Source organism: Catharus ustulatus, chromosome 8 (genome assembly GCF_009819885.2).
Source record: "Catharus ustulatus isolate bCatUst1 chromosome 8, bCatUst1.pri.v2, whole genome shotgun sequence".
NCBI lineage: Eukaryota > Metazoa > Chordata > Aves > Passeriformes > Turdidae > Catharus > Catharus ustulatus.
Genome location: NC_046228.1, coordinates 19,802,935 through 19,820,206, shown reverse-complemented (window position 1 = coordinate 19,820,206; position 17,272 = coordinate 19,802,935). Strand labels below are relative to the sequence as shown.

Here is a 17,272-nt window from a genome sequence, read left to right as displayed (position 1 = left end):
TGCCTAAGAGCTATAACTGAAGTGAAAGCTCCACAAATTAAACAGCACAAATGACATGACACAAAGCTTTCCCTAGCTTACAAACTGCACACAGAATGGAAGAGGATGAACAATTCAGTAAAAATCACACACACTCATGGCAAGAGAATAGAAGTATGCATGACCATGCCATGTCTTCACAGTCCCTCTCTGAGAAGCAAACAAATCAGGCTCATCTCCAAACTATGTCTGCAAACAGTAAGGTGATTATCTTCAGGTTCAGACCAAACACACAAGAGTGGTTTATGGCCATATCATAAGGTTCTGATTACCATTGAAATGGCTAAACAGATGTGGGAAGCTGGCATATCAGGTCTGGGTAAGCCTACATCTTACATTATCTATTACTTCATCCCATAAGCCAAAAGGTTTGACCCTTTTTCAATTTAAAGATCATAAAGTTTTCCATTGTACTTTTGGGCCCCATAAAGAATATTCAGGACTTGTAGCAATACACAACTTTTCTGTGTCATCTTTCACATACCTCTCATAAGTAGATCATGACTTCTCATTGTCCACAGAGTAGGTAAAAAAACTGAGACTAAATACTTCACTCCAACTCAGAGAACCATATGCAGTGGCAAACAATTTATTTTCATCTGCTAGAAAAAAATATCCATCTCCAATTCTGACTACATAGGAAAGGCATTATGTAAACTGTTCCAGTGTGTTTTGTCACTCATGTGTATGGAGGATACAGAAATATTGCTGTCCAAAATAACAATCCTTGATAGATGGGAATTCACTTTTCATGAAAGACAACTGCCTATGGTAGAAAGGAAATGCAACTCAAAGAGTCTCAATAATCAAATTCTTAAAAGAGAAAGCACTTCCAGGAGATGATAGAAACTGCTGGTGGGCCATTAAGAGAAGTCCTCAGCATCTTCCACATTTCAGTATGTGAAGCGTGTGTATTTAAGTGATGTACGATGAAATAAATGCATTCTCTGGATACATGGAATGCACAGTAATAGTGATCACATGCAATAGTTATTAACATCCTAGTGAGACTTCTTACTCAACTGGAATAGAAAATCTTCACTTTAAACAAAATGCTGCAAACAAGTAAGAGGAAATAGCAGAATCAAAGTAGATAAAATTTCTGCAAACCCAGCTTCACAGAGAGGAACAAGAGATTTGCATTATGATACGTTAATCTAAAGTTGTTCTCTTTTAAGCGTCTCTGTGAAATCACCTGTTTATAAGGAGAAAAGTAGTTTTGCCCACAAGTCTCCCGAGGCCCGCATTTAGCTTATTTTTACCTCACAAGGAGATATGCGTCAGTGAAACACAAATGTTACTTCACACTCCGAGAATTGCACGTTTTTTTCCTTTTTTAGATAAAACCCATTTGCTTCCCTGCGAGGAGAGGAACTTGCAAACTGGACATTAGCAAGACTTGCATAACACAGGCTTAAGCCCTTTCCCCCTGCGTTTGCAGCTTTATTCTAAGTAGTTTTACCTGCACGTATGTTAGCTAAAAGATTTTCAATTACGGCAGACTAGCTCAGCTTGTGATCCTGTGCCCCTGTGGTAAGGGGGCACCAAGTCACACGCCCAAAAGGAAGTGGTGCTGAAGGATAAAGCCGTATTTCGGAAAAACTGACTTTCTATAAAACATCACAGAAAAACAAGCAAGTGGTAAAGACGGACAGGGCCAAATTACTCTACAGAACACTCTCCCTCAGAGCTTGCTGATCTGCCAAGCCGAAGTGCGCTCAAGATGCAGGAAAGTTCTGAACTCCAGACAAGTGAAGCAAGGCAAGCTAGAAAGCGCGGCAGCCCGGCTACGAGCAAAGGCACCACCGCTGCTCAGAAGAGCCCCAGCGCTCCCCGAACCCGGAGAGCAGAGCCCCCTTCCCCTTTCCCAGCAGCGGAGCGCCAGGGGCGCGCAGAGCCGGGCGGCGGCACCGCCCCGCGGGGAGCGGGGAGCGGGCAGGGCTCCGCCACGCTCCGCTGGCCGGCACCGCGGCGGGGAAGCTGCGGAGAGCCCCGGCCCGCCGCTTCCCGCGGCTCCCGGGACGACACCTACCGGGGGCTGCCATGGTCCGGGGCCGGCAGGGAAGGGGCCGCTCCCCTTCCCTCACACCGGCAGCGCAGCAACGCAGGGCATCCCCCCGGGGCCGCTCCCTCGCCCCCGGCACGGGACAGGACACGGCGCGGGGCACAGGACACGGCACAGGACACGGCACCCGGCTCCTCCCGGCCCCGCCTCCCGCCCGCGGCGCCCCCTGCAGAGCCGGGCTCGGGGCCGCTCCTGCCCGCACTCGGCGGGACTCGTCCCCGAGCAGGGAAACGGCCTTTTCCAGCTGGCTCCAATCACACATTGCGTAGGTGGCCGAGGAAACAGCGCTACAACGAGAAGTTGTGTTACGGTGGTTTCGAGAAACCTGGAGCGGTACTTGTGGAAAAGAACAACCGATACCTGCTTTATACTCATCCCTAATTTAGGTTTTGTCGTGTCTTCTATGAGCAAGGAAAACTCCTATGGGGAAGCCAAGCTGTTCCCTACAGAATGAAGTAGCTTGATGTTCTGTATTTTCATCTGTGAAGATGCTGTCTTTCAAATGAGATTTACCAGTTTCTCAAAGACTGTAATCATGCTCGAGTAGAGACAATAACAGCAGAAGAACACTTATTGTTCAGAGTAGGACTCAACTTACTGATTTTGTCACAGAAGACAAAGCAACAGATTCTAAATTATTCGGCCCATTCCTTTGCAAACTTAGCAAAAAAACCCACTTGTGCTGGTGAGGTCTTTCATTGATGCACTTCAGCACAGCAAAAGCAGACCCCTTACAATCTGGCTTCCCAGTCGAGGCAGTCATTCCCAAGCAGCCAGTGGACATTCCATATGCAGCTTAATGTCACCACTGATGTTAGAACAGAGGTGGTTACAAGCAGAAAAAACTAACTATTTTCCACTAATTAACTCTATCTTAGAAGTTAGTCAAACTCTGTTATTACCTCCAAATCTTTCTTTACTCAAAACCTACTTTAAGCTTACAGACTGTGCCTCTGACTGTCTTCCAAAAGCAGGTGTTTGTTCTCCCAATAGGGAAGTACTAGGACAAAAAGCACTTCCTGATGAGTAACTCCAGGTATGCAAAGAAGAAACCATAACTTTCCCTTCTGAATCATCCCAAAATATACACTAGAATAAAGAACACATGGGCACTGGAGAAGTGTGCAAATACAGAACCAACTTGGGATTTGTGTGAAAGACAAAAGTTAACTAGTTGGAAACAAGAGTCTCTAAACAAATTATTTTACTATTATAGAACAGCAAGTATATATTAACAACTATTAAAACAGATGGATAACCCCATGTATGACTTTATGACTGTTCTGCATTATTTCACTTGTTAAGCTGTGTATCTTCTAACTTCAGTATATAAAGTTAAAAACAAAATAATTTCTCTGATGTTAGATGAGAATGTCAACATGCTCTTATGAAATGACCTTTTGAATTCTCTCTTTTAAAGCTTTGCAGTATCACAGAGAGGGTTAGCACAGTCAGCTTCCAGGGAACCCACAGGGCTTCTCCATGTCTGTCAGTGTCACTGAGAATACTCTGCATTTTATTTAATCAATGCAAAGCCCACAGGAAACCTCTTCAGCATTTAAACTTCCCAAGGCTCTAAAGTGAAATTAATGTGCCTCCATAAATGAGCTTAACTAAAATAACTGCTAATGCACTGTTTCAGCAACCTCCAACTAAAAAGTCAGATGACAAACCGAGGCAAAAGCCCCTTCACAACCTGGAAATTTTCTAAAGAAATAATAATAACAAAAATTTTTTAAAATATTTTTAAAAAATAGAGAGAGAAAACAAGTCTTTCCTCACTTCAGTTCACTGCAGCATACAAACACAGCTGCATTTGCAGCATTATTCCCAAGGATCTGTCTAATCCCTGTCCAAAGTAAAGGACTAGATTGCTCTTTCTGGAGCCAATGCTTTTTTTGCTAGGTACTTACAAGCAGTAACATGGAAAGGATTGAGTGTTTGAATACCCATGCTATGTCTCTTCACTTTTTCTTGCTCACGAAAAGAGAAGAAAGGCCTGAGACCTCTCATGGAAACGTTCTCCTCTGAGATGAGCTGGGAAATGAGATGCTGGAAAGCAGTGCTGCAGAAACAGACCTGGGGCTCCTGGTTGATGGCAAGTCAAATGTGAGTCAGCAGTGCCCTGGCAGCCAGGAGGGCCAACCCTGTCCTGCAGGGACATCAGGGACAGCATCACAGCAAGGGAGGGATTGTCCCACTCTGCTCTGCACTGGGGCCACCTCACCTCGGGTGCTGGAGGCAGTTTAGTCACTGTAATATTGAAAAGATCCCACGCATAGCTCTCCCTGCAGCCTTAACAGAAGAGATGAGAGCCAAGGGGAGGACTGAAATGACTTACGAGGAGTAGGTGAGGGGAACAAAGGAATTCACAAGCAGTAACATAAATCAATTGAATTTGCTTGCCCTTTAGATCCCAGGATCTCCCACTACTGTCTTGGGGAATACAAGGACAAAACGGCTTTCCCTGCCAGGTCATCTGGACAGCTGCGGGCAAAACACAGGGGAACACACCTAGAGAGCCACACGGCTTTGAAGAAAAGCTGCCACACAGCAAAGGGAACAGACCTAACTGGCAAAGGCCAGGCAGGAGAGGGAGATACTTATTAACCATAGAAGCAAAGCGAGCCAGTAAAGCAAACACAAGTCAGTAATTTTCTGGTTCCTCACAGCAGTTACTTCACACAGCAGGGCTTAAAAAAACAAGAGTTCACCAGCAAAAGCTGCATCTTTTCCTTTCCAATGCAGGCAAAAGCACAAAAGTTTGCTGAGCTTTGCAAATGAAGCTCGTAGCTGTAGGCTACTGTAGAGGGAAACTACAAAAGTTATGAAATATTAGTTCCTGCAAACAGTTTCCTTTCTGCAACACAGCCCCATGTTATTCCATACATAAAAGGGGCAAGACATCTCAAAAACAAGCAAACATATCTAACCAAATCTCAGCTGAACACCCCTTTTCTGCTACACAGGCTACAGCACCTGTACAAAATGACAGAATCTTACAGTACAAAATACCACAAGAGCTGACTTCTACTTCCCCATGAGTGCAAACAATGGAAGCTTTCCAGAAACACCAGCAACAGGCATGCCTTGCTGAGAACAGAGCCCACTAATTTGTGTGTGTTCAATAGGCACCGAGGCACACAGCACCCACATAGCGCAGAACAGCACTATTTGGAAACAGTTAAGTGCAGGTAGGGGAAATGTAGAAAGCAAAACACTGCCTACCACTGGGTTTTATTCAGCTCTAAATCTAGGCTTTAAGCACAGCACTCTCTTCTTCCTTGGCCCTCAGCAAGCTTTGTAGTACACTCTATTGAAGAATATCAAAAGCACCATCCACCACAAAGGCAGGAATAGAGAGCTGCATCCAACAGAGCAGTTTCACAGGAAAAAAACTTTCCCAGAAAAGTAACTAAAGTCACAGCAAAATACAACAGGTGAATGAAATCTCATCCTCATCAGGGTTCCGAGCACACTAACACACTAAGCTTGTCCTGCTCAGCCTCATCCAGGGCTTCCACATCCACCCTTTTCCAGAAGCTCCATTTAGGGTCAGGTCCGGGTCTTCAGCACTTACGTGGAGCTATACTTGTTTCATACCCTATCTCCAGCCTTTAAGCCCTTCCAGCCTATAATGTAGATAGCCTTGTCCCAAATTCCTTTTCTTTCTTTGTCTTACAGGTTGCCGCTTCAGGAGCATGGTGTTACTTTTACCAACTCCCTTTGTTGCTGTATGGATTTAGTACGAGTATTCAGTACGTTCCCGTATGGGCTCAGCTGTTTCACAGCCCATCTTTCCCGAGGCTGCCGGTGAATCCCGTTAGCGGCACCCAGCCGCGTTCCGGCGGGGCCGGGCTGTGCCGTGCCGTGCCGTGCCGGGCGGGGCTGTGCCGGGCCGGGCTGTGCCGTGCCGTGCCGTGCGAGGTGAGGACTCTACCAGCACTGAGGCTGCCCACAGCTTTCAGTTTGGTCTCCTCCCTAGAGCAACCTAACTCTTGCTCTCCAGCATTCCCCCAGCATCCTCCTTTCAGTGATCTAAAACAGATTACAAGTAGGAGTAAGCTAGTGAGGCTTAACCGGACTTGTGTCTAAGTCTTCCCGCTTCCAGAGCCCTTTTGCACCACAGGCAGCCGTCCGGCACTGCGCATTGCCTTGACGCAAGCACCAACACTGAGGGGACCCTTCCCCATCCCCTCACAACAGGACCGTCCCTGCCCGCGGTCCGTCCGCGCCAGCACCGAACCGCGAAGCGGCGCGGCACGGGCACCTCAGGAGCGGTAGGGGCGGGGCCGCGGAGGTGCGCACGCGCGCACGCACGTAGGCACGTACGCAGGCGTTGGCGCGTGCGCGCGCGGCACGTGTCGGCGTGGGCATCATGGCGGAGCGGCGGCCCGTGCCCAGTGACCTGTTCCCCCTCGTGCTCGCGTTCCTGCGCGAGAGCGGCTGCCAGGGCGCCGCGCGCGCCTTCGCCAGGGAGGCGGCGGCGGTGAGCGGGGAGGGGCGGGGCGGGACGGAGCGGGACGGGGGTTCACCGACTGACCGACCGACCGACTGACTGACTGATAGACACTGGCTAACGCGGCCTCTCTCGCTTTAGAAGGAGCAGGACCCCAACGCGGCCTCCCTCCTGGACATCTTCGCCTACTGGCTGCGGTAAGTGCGCTCGGGACGCGGCTGCCCCTCCGCCCGGCCCGCGCCCCGCAGGGCCTCGCTCAGCCCTTGTGCCCGCAGGTCTCCGGCGGCCAAGAAGAGAAAGCTGGTCCCGAACGGCGCCCAGGCGAAGAGGAAGCCGTCCGCCAGCAGCAGTGACAGCTCCAGCGAGGAGGATGAGAAACCCCCTGCCAAAAAGCCAGGTGGGTTTGTGGGCGGCCCTAGTGCAGGCCGGCACGTGGCGTTTGGCATTGGCTTCTCACGTGCGTTTAGAGCTCAACTTCAGTAGCTCTTCCGAGGTCTTTCAGCAGCTATCAGGGATTAGGTGTGTATTGACTGATCTCGATTTTTGCCCATGACGTGGAAGATTTTAATTGTTCATTTTAATTAAGGCTGATCTCTTTAGCATGTTAAAATTTAGCAGAATTTGTGTCCCATAGAAGGTTTTAACCAATCCAGAGAAATGCCAGGCATCCATACTCACCTGCTGCTTGTGTGAGGTTGCTACCCTTTTTTCTTTCAAGCTCTTGTACTAGTGCTATCAAAAAATACATCCCTGTGGTTTTTCCCTTTTATCTGAAACTGTTCTTGTATCTCTCATTAGTCACTTTGTGTGTGTCTAACAGTAGATTTGCAGGAGGGAATGAATAAATGAGGAGAGGGAGAGACACAGAAAGAAAATATGTCTTCAACTTGAGCCATCCTAAAGCTGAATTTGAACTTAGATCTGATTTTTATGTGATAAGGACAGCTGTAAATATAACGGGAGACAAAACTGTTTCTTTTGCTCCATATTATTAAAAAGCTGTCAGTAACCAGGAAGTGAATTTGGCTAAAACACATTTAGGTGTCTGGAACCTTAACATGGCATCGCAGTGGTTCTCTTTCCAAGCACCAGTCTGTACTTGTTCAGCAAGTTTCTTTAAGCTGGAAGGTATGCAGAGCCATCTAATATTACCTCAGTTTGGGGGTGCTCATTCTTTGTGAGCTGTCCTTTTTGATGATAGAAGTCCACACTTGAATTTTTGTGTGACAAAGTCTAGAATTGGTTTCATCGTTTTGCTTACCCATTTTAGAGCAGTCTGCCACCCACTGCTCAAGAAACAGTTGTTATGAACTTCAGTCATGGTTTAATGACCTTAATGTATCTTTTTGCCCCGATACCCACTAGTGCAGGATATAGGTACATGAAAATTGTGAATTAACTTGTCATCAATGTATGCTCTCCCTTATTTGCAGCTAAAGCATCAGCTGTGCCCAAAGCAAAAGCAGTTCCTGCAGCCAAGACAGCAGAGAGCAGCAGTGAGGACTCCAGTGATGATTCAGACTCGGAGGAGGAGAAGAAGCCAGCAAAGGTTGACTTTTCTTTCCAGCATCTGTAATGCACATTTGACAATGACAATAGCAAGTTTAACCAACAGAATTACTGGCAAATTTGGCTCACTTGTCCATGAGGTGCCCATGCTGCTGCAGATACAATGCAAAATGACATTCTGCCATTTGGACTGGTCCCAGGAAAAATTAATTTTTTGTCCTGCACCTGTTTTGGTTCATATCCAAGTCTGGTCCTTGCTCTTATCTGAAGACTTCTTTTCCTTTGCAAAGAATGATTTAATTAGAGTTGCTATTATAAGTTTGAGCTTTATATATAGATGTGTGTTTATGTAAAAAGAGAATCTTATCTTTCCTTTTTCTTGCTGCAGTCATGGTCTTGAAGTGGAGGCAAGGAAGAATGATGTCAGGGGAGGAAGAGTGATAACATTGTACACTAGAGGAGACCAGCTAGAGTTGCCAGTATTTTCAGTCTTCCAGCTAGTGTGATCTGTAGAAGGAAGAGAACAGTGCCAGCCTCAGAGCTGTCCCATTTTGAGGAGGCAGAACTGAAGAGTGATGTGCAAAGGAGGCTTCCAATGCATTTCTGGGAGATTTTGACCAACATTGTTATACCTGTTATATGGTCTGGATTTTCAGACCCTGACCACTAAGCAGAGTGGTGTTTTCAAATCTAAATGGTAGCCTCTGGGAAAGACAGCTGTTTGTACACTCTGTGTATGTGTCCATCTTATTAGCCTTGTTTTCTTTTCATGACTTTGAGGGTTAATCAGATTTTCCTGCTGTTGTTTAGAAAGGTGCAAAACCTGTGGTGAAGCCACCACAAGCTGGACCCAAAACCCAGCCTCAGAAGAAAGCAGAGAGTTCCAGTTCTGACTCAAGCAGCTCAGATGAAGGAGCACCAAAGAAGCAGCCGCCCAAACCAGCAACACCTAAATCCGGTACCTGTTACTGTGTATCATGAGTAAAGGGCAAAATCAAAAAAGCCAGGGAGGAGTGCTGGGGACTGTACCTACATGCATATGTACACATACATATGTAGTAACATAACAGTCTGAAAATCTGCTTTTGCTGCCATTTGCACTCCAGTCTAGTCTTTTCTGACATAGAGATGTGGAGCTGAATGCAAATAAAACATCTGGTCCTGAACACTGCATTGTTTGAATAACTGTTTATGTTTTGCTTTTACCATTGTCTTCCCCTCAGAAAGCAGGGAAGATCTTTACTAAGTCTTTAGTTTTGGAACTTCCCATGAGCTAGAAGACACAGTTTCCAGGAAAACTTTCTCTAAGGTTGCAATAGGATAAGGCAGCAGTTTTGCAGTACTGCATTAATCTGCTCTATAGGCTTCTGTGGTTCGGTTTTAAGGTACTCACTACTCAGTGTAATTATCCCTCATCTACCATAGCATGTTTTGCAATGTCCCTTTTTACTTCTCTCAAAAGGAAGTAAACCTGCCCAGGCAGCCACCAAAGTTGTCAATGGAAAAGCAGCGAGCAGTAGCAGCAGCAGCAGCAGTGAAGATTCGGATGAGGAAAAGGCTGCACCAAAAAAGGTAAATTAGGCTATGAAAAACTTAATGAACAGTGTAGAAGTCTAGTAAAACTGGGTGTTATAGTCTTGCAGGGACAGACTATACAGATGCTGTGCTCAACATAACTGTTACACCTGCTTCTCCTTCATACAGTGGGATTATGTGTTCTAGCATCTCTCCATGTACTGCTTTCTTCCCTAATAACTCCTTATTACTTTCTCTGCTCCTTCCTCTGCAGGAAAACATCTTGTGTCATAACCATATTGTATTTCCATTATATAGAGTCACTTTGGTCTGACTCTTTCATATTTAACTGTCTGTAACTTTAAGTTTTTCACTGGAAAGTGTTTAAAAATATTTCCTGTGACAAAGAAATAATCATAGTTGTTTTTAATCATGTGGCAGGTGCTAAATTTCAATAAGTCCTCTGCTCTTTTGTCCAGAGGAGCTCCTCATTAGGGGTTCATGAAGCAGAAGACAATAGCAGAGGAGCTAGAAAGAGAATGGTGCTCATCTGTTTCTTAAAATTTGCATTTGAGAGCCTCTGTTAATTTTTTTCCCTATGTCTTTAAGAATTTGCTCTTAAGTGAGGTGTGGAATTAAACAAGATCCACATCTAGTTGTCCACACAAGATTTCTGCAATTTCCTTTTTAAATGTGTATTTCTTTTGATAAGGCTGTTCCCAAGAAATCACCTCTGCCAAAACCTGCAGCCACTCAGGCATGTCCTGGGAAAACCAAACGTGCCAAGAAAAGTTCCAGTAGTGAGGACTCATCTGACAGCTCAGATGATGAAAAGCCACCTGCAAAACAAAAGCCAAAGTCTGGTACGTAAAAAATGCTAAATAGGTTTTTTTTGTGAAGTATCCATGGCCATTCAGTTGCAGTCTAGCTGATGGGATAAATGGGCCTCTGTTCAATGTGGTATGTCTTTAGGATTGCAGTAGAGAGCTGGTCTGAGTAGAGGGTCAATCATCCAAGGTCAGTCTGACTCTCTAACCAGAGTATTTGAGAAGGCAATAAATGAAAACAATGAAAACTTGACCCAGTTTTTTTTTCTGAAAAAGTTTGCTGACAAGTTCCCGTTCTTCTAAAAGTGCAGAGAAAACTTCTGCAGAGATGATTGGGTCAGCTGAACCCCAAGAAGAGAGTTAGAGTAGAAACAAGGAGGTAACAGTGGGTTCGGTATAAACTTTCAAATTATAAACTAGTGTTGGATTGTAGCTACAGAAGGGGGATAAATGGAAGTGAATAGTAGAAATACTTTATTCTAACTACAGAAAACATCTTGTACTGCTCACATTATCATGCCGGCATTTGGATGCTGTGTTTCTCTTCATAGGTCCATACAGTGCTGTACCACCTCCTCAAGGAGCACAGACAAAGAAGGGCCTTGCTAATAAGGCTGCTGCAAAAAAGGCTGAGAGCAGTGACTCTTCAGACAGTAGCGATGAGGCAGAGCAGGTGCCCTCAAAGGCAGAAGCAGGTAGGTTGTGAGGAGAGGCTGCAGGGGAAGCACTACATTGTGCCAACAAGGTCTATGCAAGATCTTGGCTTCCTCAAAAAAGCCATTTGTCTTTGCTCTATGTTGCTATTTACTCTTCTGGAAGCTTCTAATTAATTTGAAGGCATCCCAAACAGCTCTGTGTAGAATTTGTGGATCTGAACTGTGGTTTAGTTGGATTTGCACATGCTGATTTGAAAAGTCATTGGGATCTAGTTTAGGGGGAATAAGCCAAGTTCTTGCATGGCTTCCAGTGGCTTGGCTGAGTGGCTGTTGTACTGAGAATGGAGCTTTTTCACATCTGCTGAGATTTGCATCTTGGGACAAAGGTTTGGTATGGATGTGGCCTAATTTTAAACTTGCTTTTGCAGGCAAAGCAGTAGTAGCTAAAACAATCCCTGCTCCTCAGAAGAAAGCTGTGACTAGCAAGAAGGCTGAATCCAGTTCTGACAGTGACTCAGGTAATTCAAGAAATCAAGTTCTGATTCTTTTGTGTTAATGTTTCTACTGGCCAAGTTGCTCTACAGTGGTGTAGCTTAGTGTATGAGCTTAAAAGCTTCAGAGTCTCACAGCTAGCAAGATGTGAAATTGAAAACCAGCAGCCTGCTATTCAAGGTGGAGTGTGACCATAAGACAAGACAATTGGCAAGTCAAGTAAGACCCCATATTGCTGGATGAAAAGGGCAGGGAATTGTGAATTGGGTTTCTGACAGAAGTTTAATGGTTAAACTCTTCTTGAGCACCTGTGTCGTGAGATTTTTGGGGATTGTTTTTCCATGGTGTTTGGAGAAGTTTCTGAAATAAAAATGTAATCACCATATGAAGTTCAAAATAGATTTAGAAGATGCCTACTTTCTCCTAATGTGACTCTAGAGATGGAAGCAGTGTACTTTGTCCCTCCTAGTGACCAGGTTTGAGGTTTGGTATTTCCCATGTAAGTTCCCTATGTGTTACACTTTCCCTGTGAGTTCAGGATGCTCCTGTGGCGTATCTCAGCATCTCTGGTGCCATGGCAGAGACTGGGTGGCAGCTGCCACTCTGTCTGCAGACACCTAGCCCTAGCACTAGGTTGTGTGACACTCCAGTGAGTGTCAGCAGTTTTTTTTCTTGAACCACAAGCCATTTTATTTTTCACTTACCCATAAATTACACACAAGTTACCACTAATGTAAATTGCACATAAAGCCTATTAACTTGAAGAATGTTTCTTGGTTTTTTTTAGATTCTAGCTCTGAAGATAATAAAAAGAAAGTAGGGAATAAGCTCCCTGCTAAACAACCTGTGATAAAGAATACTTCCAAACCAGCAAAAGTAGTTGTCAAGCCTGGACAAGCAAAGAAAGACTCCAGTTCTTCCTCAGACAGCTCAGGTATTGGGGTGGGAGAGAGAGGGAGAATTTCTACGTGCATGTTGTTACTGTACAGACCTTTCTGTTTCTAGGCAGGGTCTGAGGGTGTGGTTGGACAGGAATACCCGTTGCAGTATTGTTTCAACCAGATGATGAAGTGTACTATATATCTGCACTGAATCTGAATGTTAGCCTTGTGTCAAAGGGATGGGACTTAGTCTGGATTGCTCTTTTTCTTTCCATTCTAGATTCTGATAGTTCTGACAAGAAGGCAGCTCCTGTGAAGCCCACAACTAAAGCAGCAACGCCTGCAGCAACCCCTGCAGCAAAGAAGTCACCAGCTGCCACAAAGAAAGCACAAAGTAGCTCTGATTCAGATAGCTCCAGCAGTTCTGAGGATGAGAAGAAGAAGAAGAAAGGCCCTCCAGCTAAACCAGCTGGCAAAGTGGCTAAGCCATTGTCCAAACCTGCTCCAGCTCCCAAAGCAGACACATCTGACTCTGATAGTTCAAGCAGTGAAGAAGAAAAGCCAGCAGGAAAACCAGCCGCCAAATCTACAGGGGCAGCAAAAGCAACTGCAGGGAAGAAGGCAGCTGCTTCTAGAAGTAGCAGCAGCTCGTCAGACAGTTCCAGTGAAGAGGATGGGAAGCCCAAAAAGGCAGTGAAGGGGGTGCAGAACGGTTCTAAAGCCACTGCCTCCACAGAGAAAGCAAAAGCATCTGCAGTAGCTGTGACCAACAAGAAGTCTAAGCCAGCTGGTGGCAGCAGTAGTAGCAGTGAAAGCAGCTCTGAAGAAGAGACTGGAAAAGTCAATGGAGGTATTATCAATGTCTGGGAAGTGGGTCTGTCAGGCAATGTTACTGAGCTAAGCATGAATGGAAGACTTTCTGAAACAACACTCATTCTAATCTCTGTGTGTTACTAGGTTGTGCCATCTCATGCAGTAGTAAGAGGGAAGGGCTAGTTTTGAATTTGGTGGGATCCTTTTTGTCTATATTGCATAGCTGCTGGCAGTGAAATTTGTGGTAATGTGAAGTACATTTCTGTGTAGTTGTTGCCAGTTGCCATCTGTGCATGCACAAGATTTAGTGACAGCAAAGCAGACTGCTGGAGGACCTTGTCTGTGTGGAGTGGACACCACAGCTGATGCCTGGTTGCACAATCTCGCTCTTTAACCCTCCAGGAGGAAAACAACTAGTGATGCACTAGTGATAGATCCAAGTGCATATGGTACAAATCCAAAATCTGGCAAATTTTGACAAACAGAAATCTCTCAAGTACGCAAAATCATTCATATAGAGCTACTCTATCGCATTAAATTTTATTTATTAGGATAGCATGGGGAGGTCCTTGCTGACTCAGAATTTGTTAGTGTCTGGTACAGCAGTCTGTTTTCTGGGTGAAGTAGTGCAGGCACCAGTTCTCACACCTGTGTCAACATTGGGTTTGCTTTCTGGGGAACAGAAGCCATTACTTTTCCCAACACTGCCTTTAAAGTTCTGCTGCTGTACATCTAACAGGCACAGTCGGGAAGAAACAGAAGAGGGAAGATGTTCAGGAGACAGAAACACCACACAGTAAAAAAGCAAAGATCAAAGCCAAAACACCACACACAGTTCCCAAGGTGAAACGGGTGAGTGAGGGTGGACTGTGGCAGCAGGCTGAAGAGGCATCTCTGCCTTCTGAACAAGTAGGCTTGTTAGGGGTTTTTCTGGGTGGTTGGGCCCACAGGATTATTGGTTTTTTTACTCTCTCCTTAAGCACTTTAACCTCATCTGGAGAGCCCTAGGGAGTGCACATAAGAACATAATATTATTCTGGCCAAAACTGATCAGATATACTTGCACAGAAGCACTCCTGAGCTGCCTGATTTGAAGCAGGGAAAGAATGGTGAATCTGAGAAACACTTAAAGATTGAGGTGATGTGAACAGGGTTCTGTATTTGCTGGGCAAGGAAGGAGGTAGTTACTAAACTACCTGTGTTTGTATGTGCTTACTGTATCTCATTTTCTTTTTCTACAGCCGTCCTCTCCATTCCGCCGCGTAAGGGAAGAAGAGATTGAGGTGGATGCCCGTGTGGCTGATAACTCATTTGAAGCAAAGGTAGGGTAAGGTGGTGCCAGAGTGGTAACAATTGGTCTCTGGAATTACATGTCTGCAGAGCGGCCTCGGTGTGCTTCTGGGAGTGGTTTGGTGAGAACTTCCTCCACCAGGAGGCGCGTGGGAGAATGGTATCGGCTCCTGTGTGAATGTGCTGGGGTTTGCTGGGTACAGCCAAGTGCAAGGCATTGCCTTCCTCTCTTGGGTACTGACTTGAATTTTTTTTTCTTCCCCTCCATCTCTCACAGAAAGGAGCAGCTGGTGACTGGGGTGAGAAAGCTAACAACATCCTGAAATACACTAAAGGCAAATCTTTCCGTCATGAGAAAACAAAGAAAAAACGAGGCAGCTACCGTGGGGGCACTATATCGACCCAAGTCAATTCTGTCAAATTTGATAGTGACTGAGAATATTGGAGTTCATAAACCATCTGCTCACCAGAACATCTTGGATGGGCATATGGACATTAGGGATGTCGAGCCTCCCTGGAATGCTACCTCCCCAAGCCCCTTGTGGGGCAGGCAGCTCCAGTGTGGGGATATGGAAGAATGGTTGGATGTTTCCTATTTTATTTCTAATTTTGTTTTAGTCTCCTGATTTGAAACCATCCTTAAGCTGGTGTTATTGGCACCACTAGGGTGACCGCCAAGACTTATATTTTCTACAGTCTTATTTTAAAAGGCTGGCAGTGATTTTTACTTTCGGTTTCCTGCCCATGTAGTAGAAGAAAGAGAAATCATTGTCTTGTATTTTAACCTCCCATTTCTTCAGCCAGTTTAACTCTCATGCCTTTGAAAAGACAAGTAATGTCACTTGCCTCTGACTAGTTCCTGTAAGAGCAACAACTGATCTGAGCACTCTGGCTGTAATCCCCACCACCACCTGACATTTCAAGTTTACCCTTGTAGTGTGACAGGGTTCCTTTTCTGTTTTGTTTTGTGGTTTCACCTTGCAATAAATACCTACTTTCCTCTTCCTTGCACTCCTGTGAGGGCAATACCAGAGTATTTGGAGAAGCAGTCTCTAAATATGGTTTAGTAGTTAAATAACAGTATCAATTGCAGTTGTAAGGTGGAGGCTTTGTCAGAAAGACCAAGGTCTGTAGTGCTGTTGTGGCACTCTTGATAACACTTCCATTAGTGTAGCTGGGGAGTGAAGTTGTACAGAAACTTGACTGCATGGAAGTTGTGAAGTTTCACTTGGTGGAAGGTAAAAGGTGACTGAGGAGATACAGAGGCCTCTTAGCAAAAGGCAGAGGTGGATAAGCAGTGGTTTTTGTTTCAGAGGCTCTGGCTGCAGTGTGGCATTACACCTTGTTATGTCTGAACATAAAACGTGCCAGCTTGCATTTACTGCCAGCACTGTGAGCTGCAGCTTTTTAGGACTCAAGATGAATGTATCATTAATGCCTTAATTTTTTTTCTGAGTTGGATCATTTGGTCTTTGAGCTGTTTTTCATCTGTTAAGTCCCTCTTGAGAAGTAAAAAGCCCATTTTCCCTAGCACTAAGGCAAACCCTGGTGCTGTAAGGTTTGAAGTACCAGCCACAAGTGTATATGTTCAGTATAGAGAGCCACAAAAAAGTTGGGAAACTTGCAGCCTAAACTGAGATTTCATAAGCAACTGACAGTATAATGGTGTACTGAGGGGTGGGCTTGCATTCACTCAGTTATGTGACTGCGTCCTTACTTAGGTGCAGCTTGCATCTGGTAGAAAATATTCCCCAAATACTTTGGCCTCTGTTAGGTGGGTTAAATTAATTAGTTTGAGGAGCAGTGGGTTACGCCCACCGCCAGTATGAGTTGAATAGTGGTAGTGCATGTTTGGAAATGGAGTGTAGTGGGCTGTGAGATATGCTTATTCCACGTGATGAAACTGCTAGCCACTGAGAGGTGGTAGTTCAGGGCCTGATTTCCATGTTTCCATTCCCTCCCCAAAGGGTGCCAATGAGAAAAGCCTGGTTACAGGAAGCTGTGTTTGTGTGCAAAGCACTGTCACCTAATTGAGGGTTGGATGAGACTTGATGAGCCACCCCCATGTACATGAGTGGCAACTTTTTCCAGTGAGCATTTTTCAGGACTTCCCCCCACAGCTTGCACAATCACTGGGGCCTGGATTCAAGGCTACAGTACAGAGGGGCCCAGGAGACCATGGTTATTACAAGAAAGTAAAGGTTAGAGGCCAGAGGAAGGTGGGAAGAGTATTTCTGCATGGGGATTTGAATATCATCTTTCTTGTCATTTGCCCTCTTTTTTTCTGTTTATCAGGAACTTATATTTGAAACTCTTTAAAATACTTTTTTGCTTTGAGGTTTTTTAAAGTCTATTAACTGTGAGAATTTAATGTGTCAGACAATAAAGATTGCTGCCTTTGTAGTCTGAGTGGATCTGGTAGTTAAAGGTATGGAATAGTGGGTGGGAAAAAGGAGGGTACCAGTGCTTGGGGGTAATAGCACTGTCTCTACATCTGTCTACAGCTACTTGTTATCTTACATGATTTTGGACATGTAACAGATCTTCAGAATGAAAGGTGGCCTGTGCAGCTGGCTGGTGAGTGGCTGAGAAATTTGGATAAGATGGTAAAAGCTTATATCAGAAACTGAGGCTTTGTAAGTCCCTTCCCTTCAGAATTTCTCATCAGGTCTTCTCAAATACCTTGGCCAAATCAGCTGTATGGCATTTGGCTATATAAAAACACC

General features: G+C 45.2%; 2 protein-coding genes across 4 annotated transcripts in view; one reads left to right on the top strand and one right to left on the bottom strand.

Moving 5' to 3' along the window:
- Nucleotides 1-6,366, bottom strand: part of PIK3AP1 (phosphoinositide-3-kinase adaptor protein 1) — a 43,205-nt gene extending 36,839 nt beyond the window's left edge. Inside the window, exon 1 of one of the 2 annotated variants that reach the window (XM_033065822.1) lies at nt 6,185-6,366. Coding sequence is in view for 1 of the 2 variants with exons in the window: in XM_033065821.1 (XP_032921712.1) it covers nt 2,072-2,084 (13 nt within the window). In the remaining variant the exon portion in view is untranslated. Of the gene's footprint in view, nt 1-2,071; nt 2,188-6,184 lie in introns of those variants that run through there. The other variant, XM_033065821.1, reaches the window with a different exon arrangement.
- Nucleotides 6,367-6,460: 94 nt separating this feature from the next.
- On the top strand, nt 6,461-16,949 carry NOLC1 (nucleolar and coiled-body phosphoprotein 1). 2 transcript variants are annotated; one of them, XM_033066565.2, is made up of 14 exons: nt 6,461-6,593; nt 6,705-6,760; nt 6,839-6,960; nt 7,997-8,112; nt 8,883-9,030; nt 9,535-9,644; nt 10,300-10,450; nt 10,966-11,109; nt 11,499-11,588; nt 12,350-12,496; nt 12,724-13,293; nt 13,996-14,108; nt 14,498-14,578; nt 14,824-16,949. In XM_033066565.2, exons 1-14 carry the CDS (start codon nt 6,483-6,485, stop codon nt 14,980-14,982), a joined length of 2,118 nt encoding a protein of 705 aa, XP_032922456.1. In that variant the 5' UTR covers nt 6,461-6,482; the 3' UTR covers nt 14,983-16,949. The 2 variants fall into 2 exon arrangements, with proteins under 2 accessions (XP_032922456.1, XP_032922457.1); XM_033066566.2 differs by lacking the exon at nt 13,996-14,108 and having other exon boundaries at nt 14,824-14,909.
- Nucleotides 16,950-17,272: the final 323 nt, after the last annotated feature.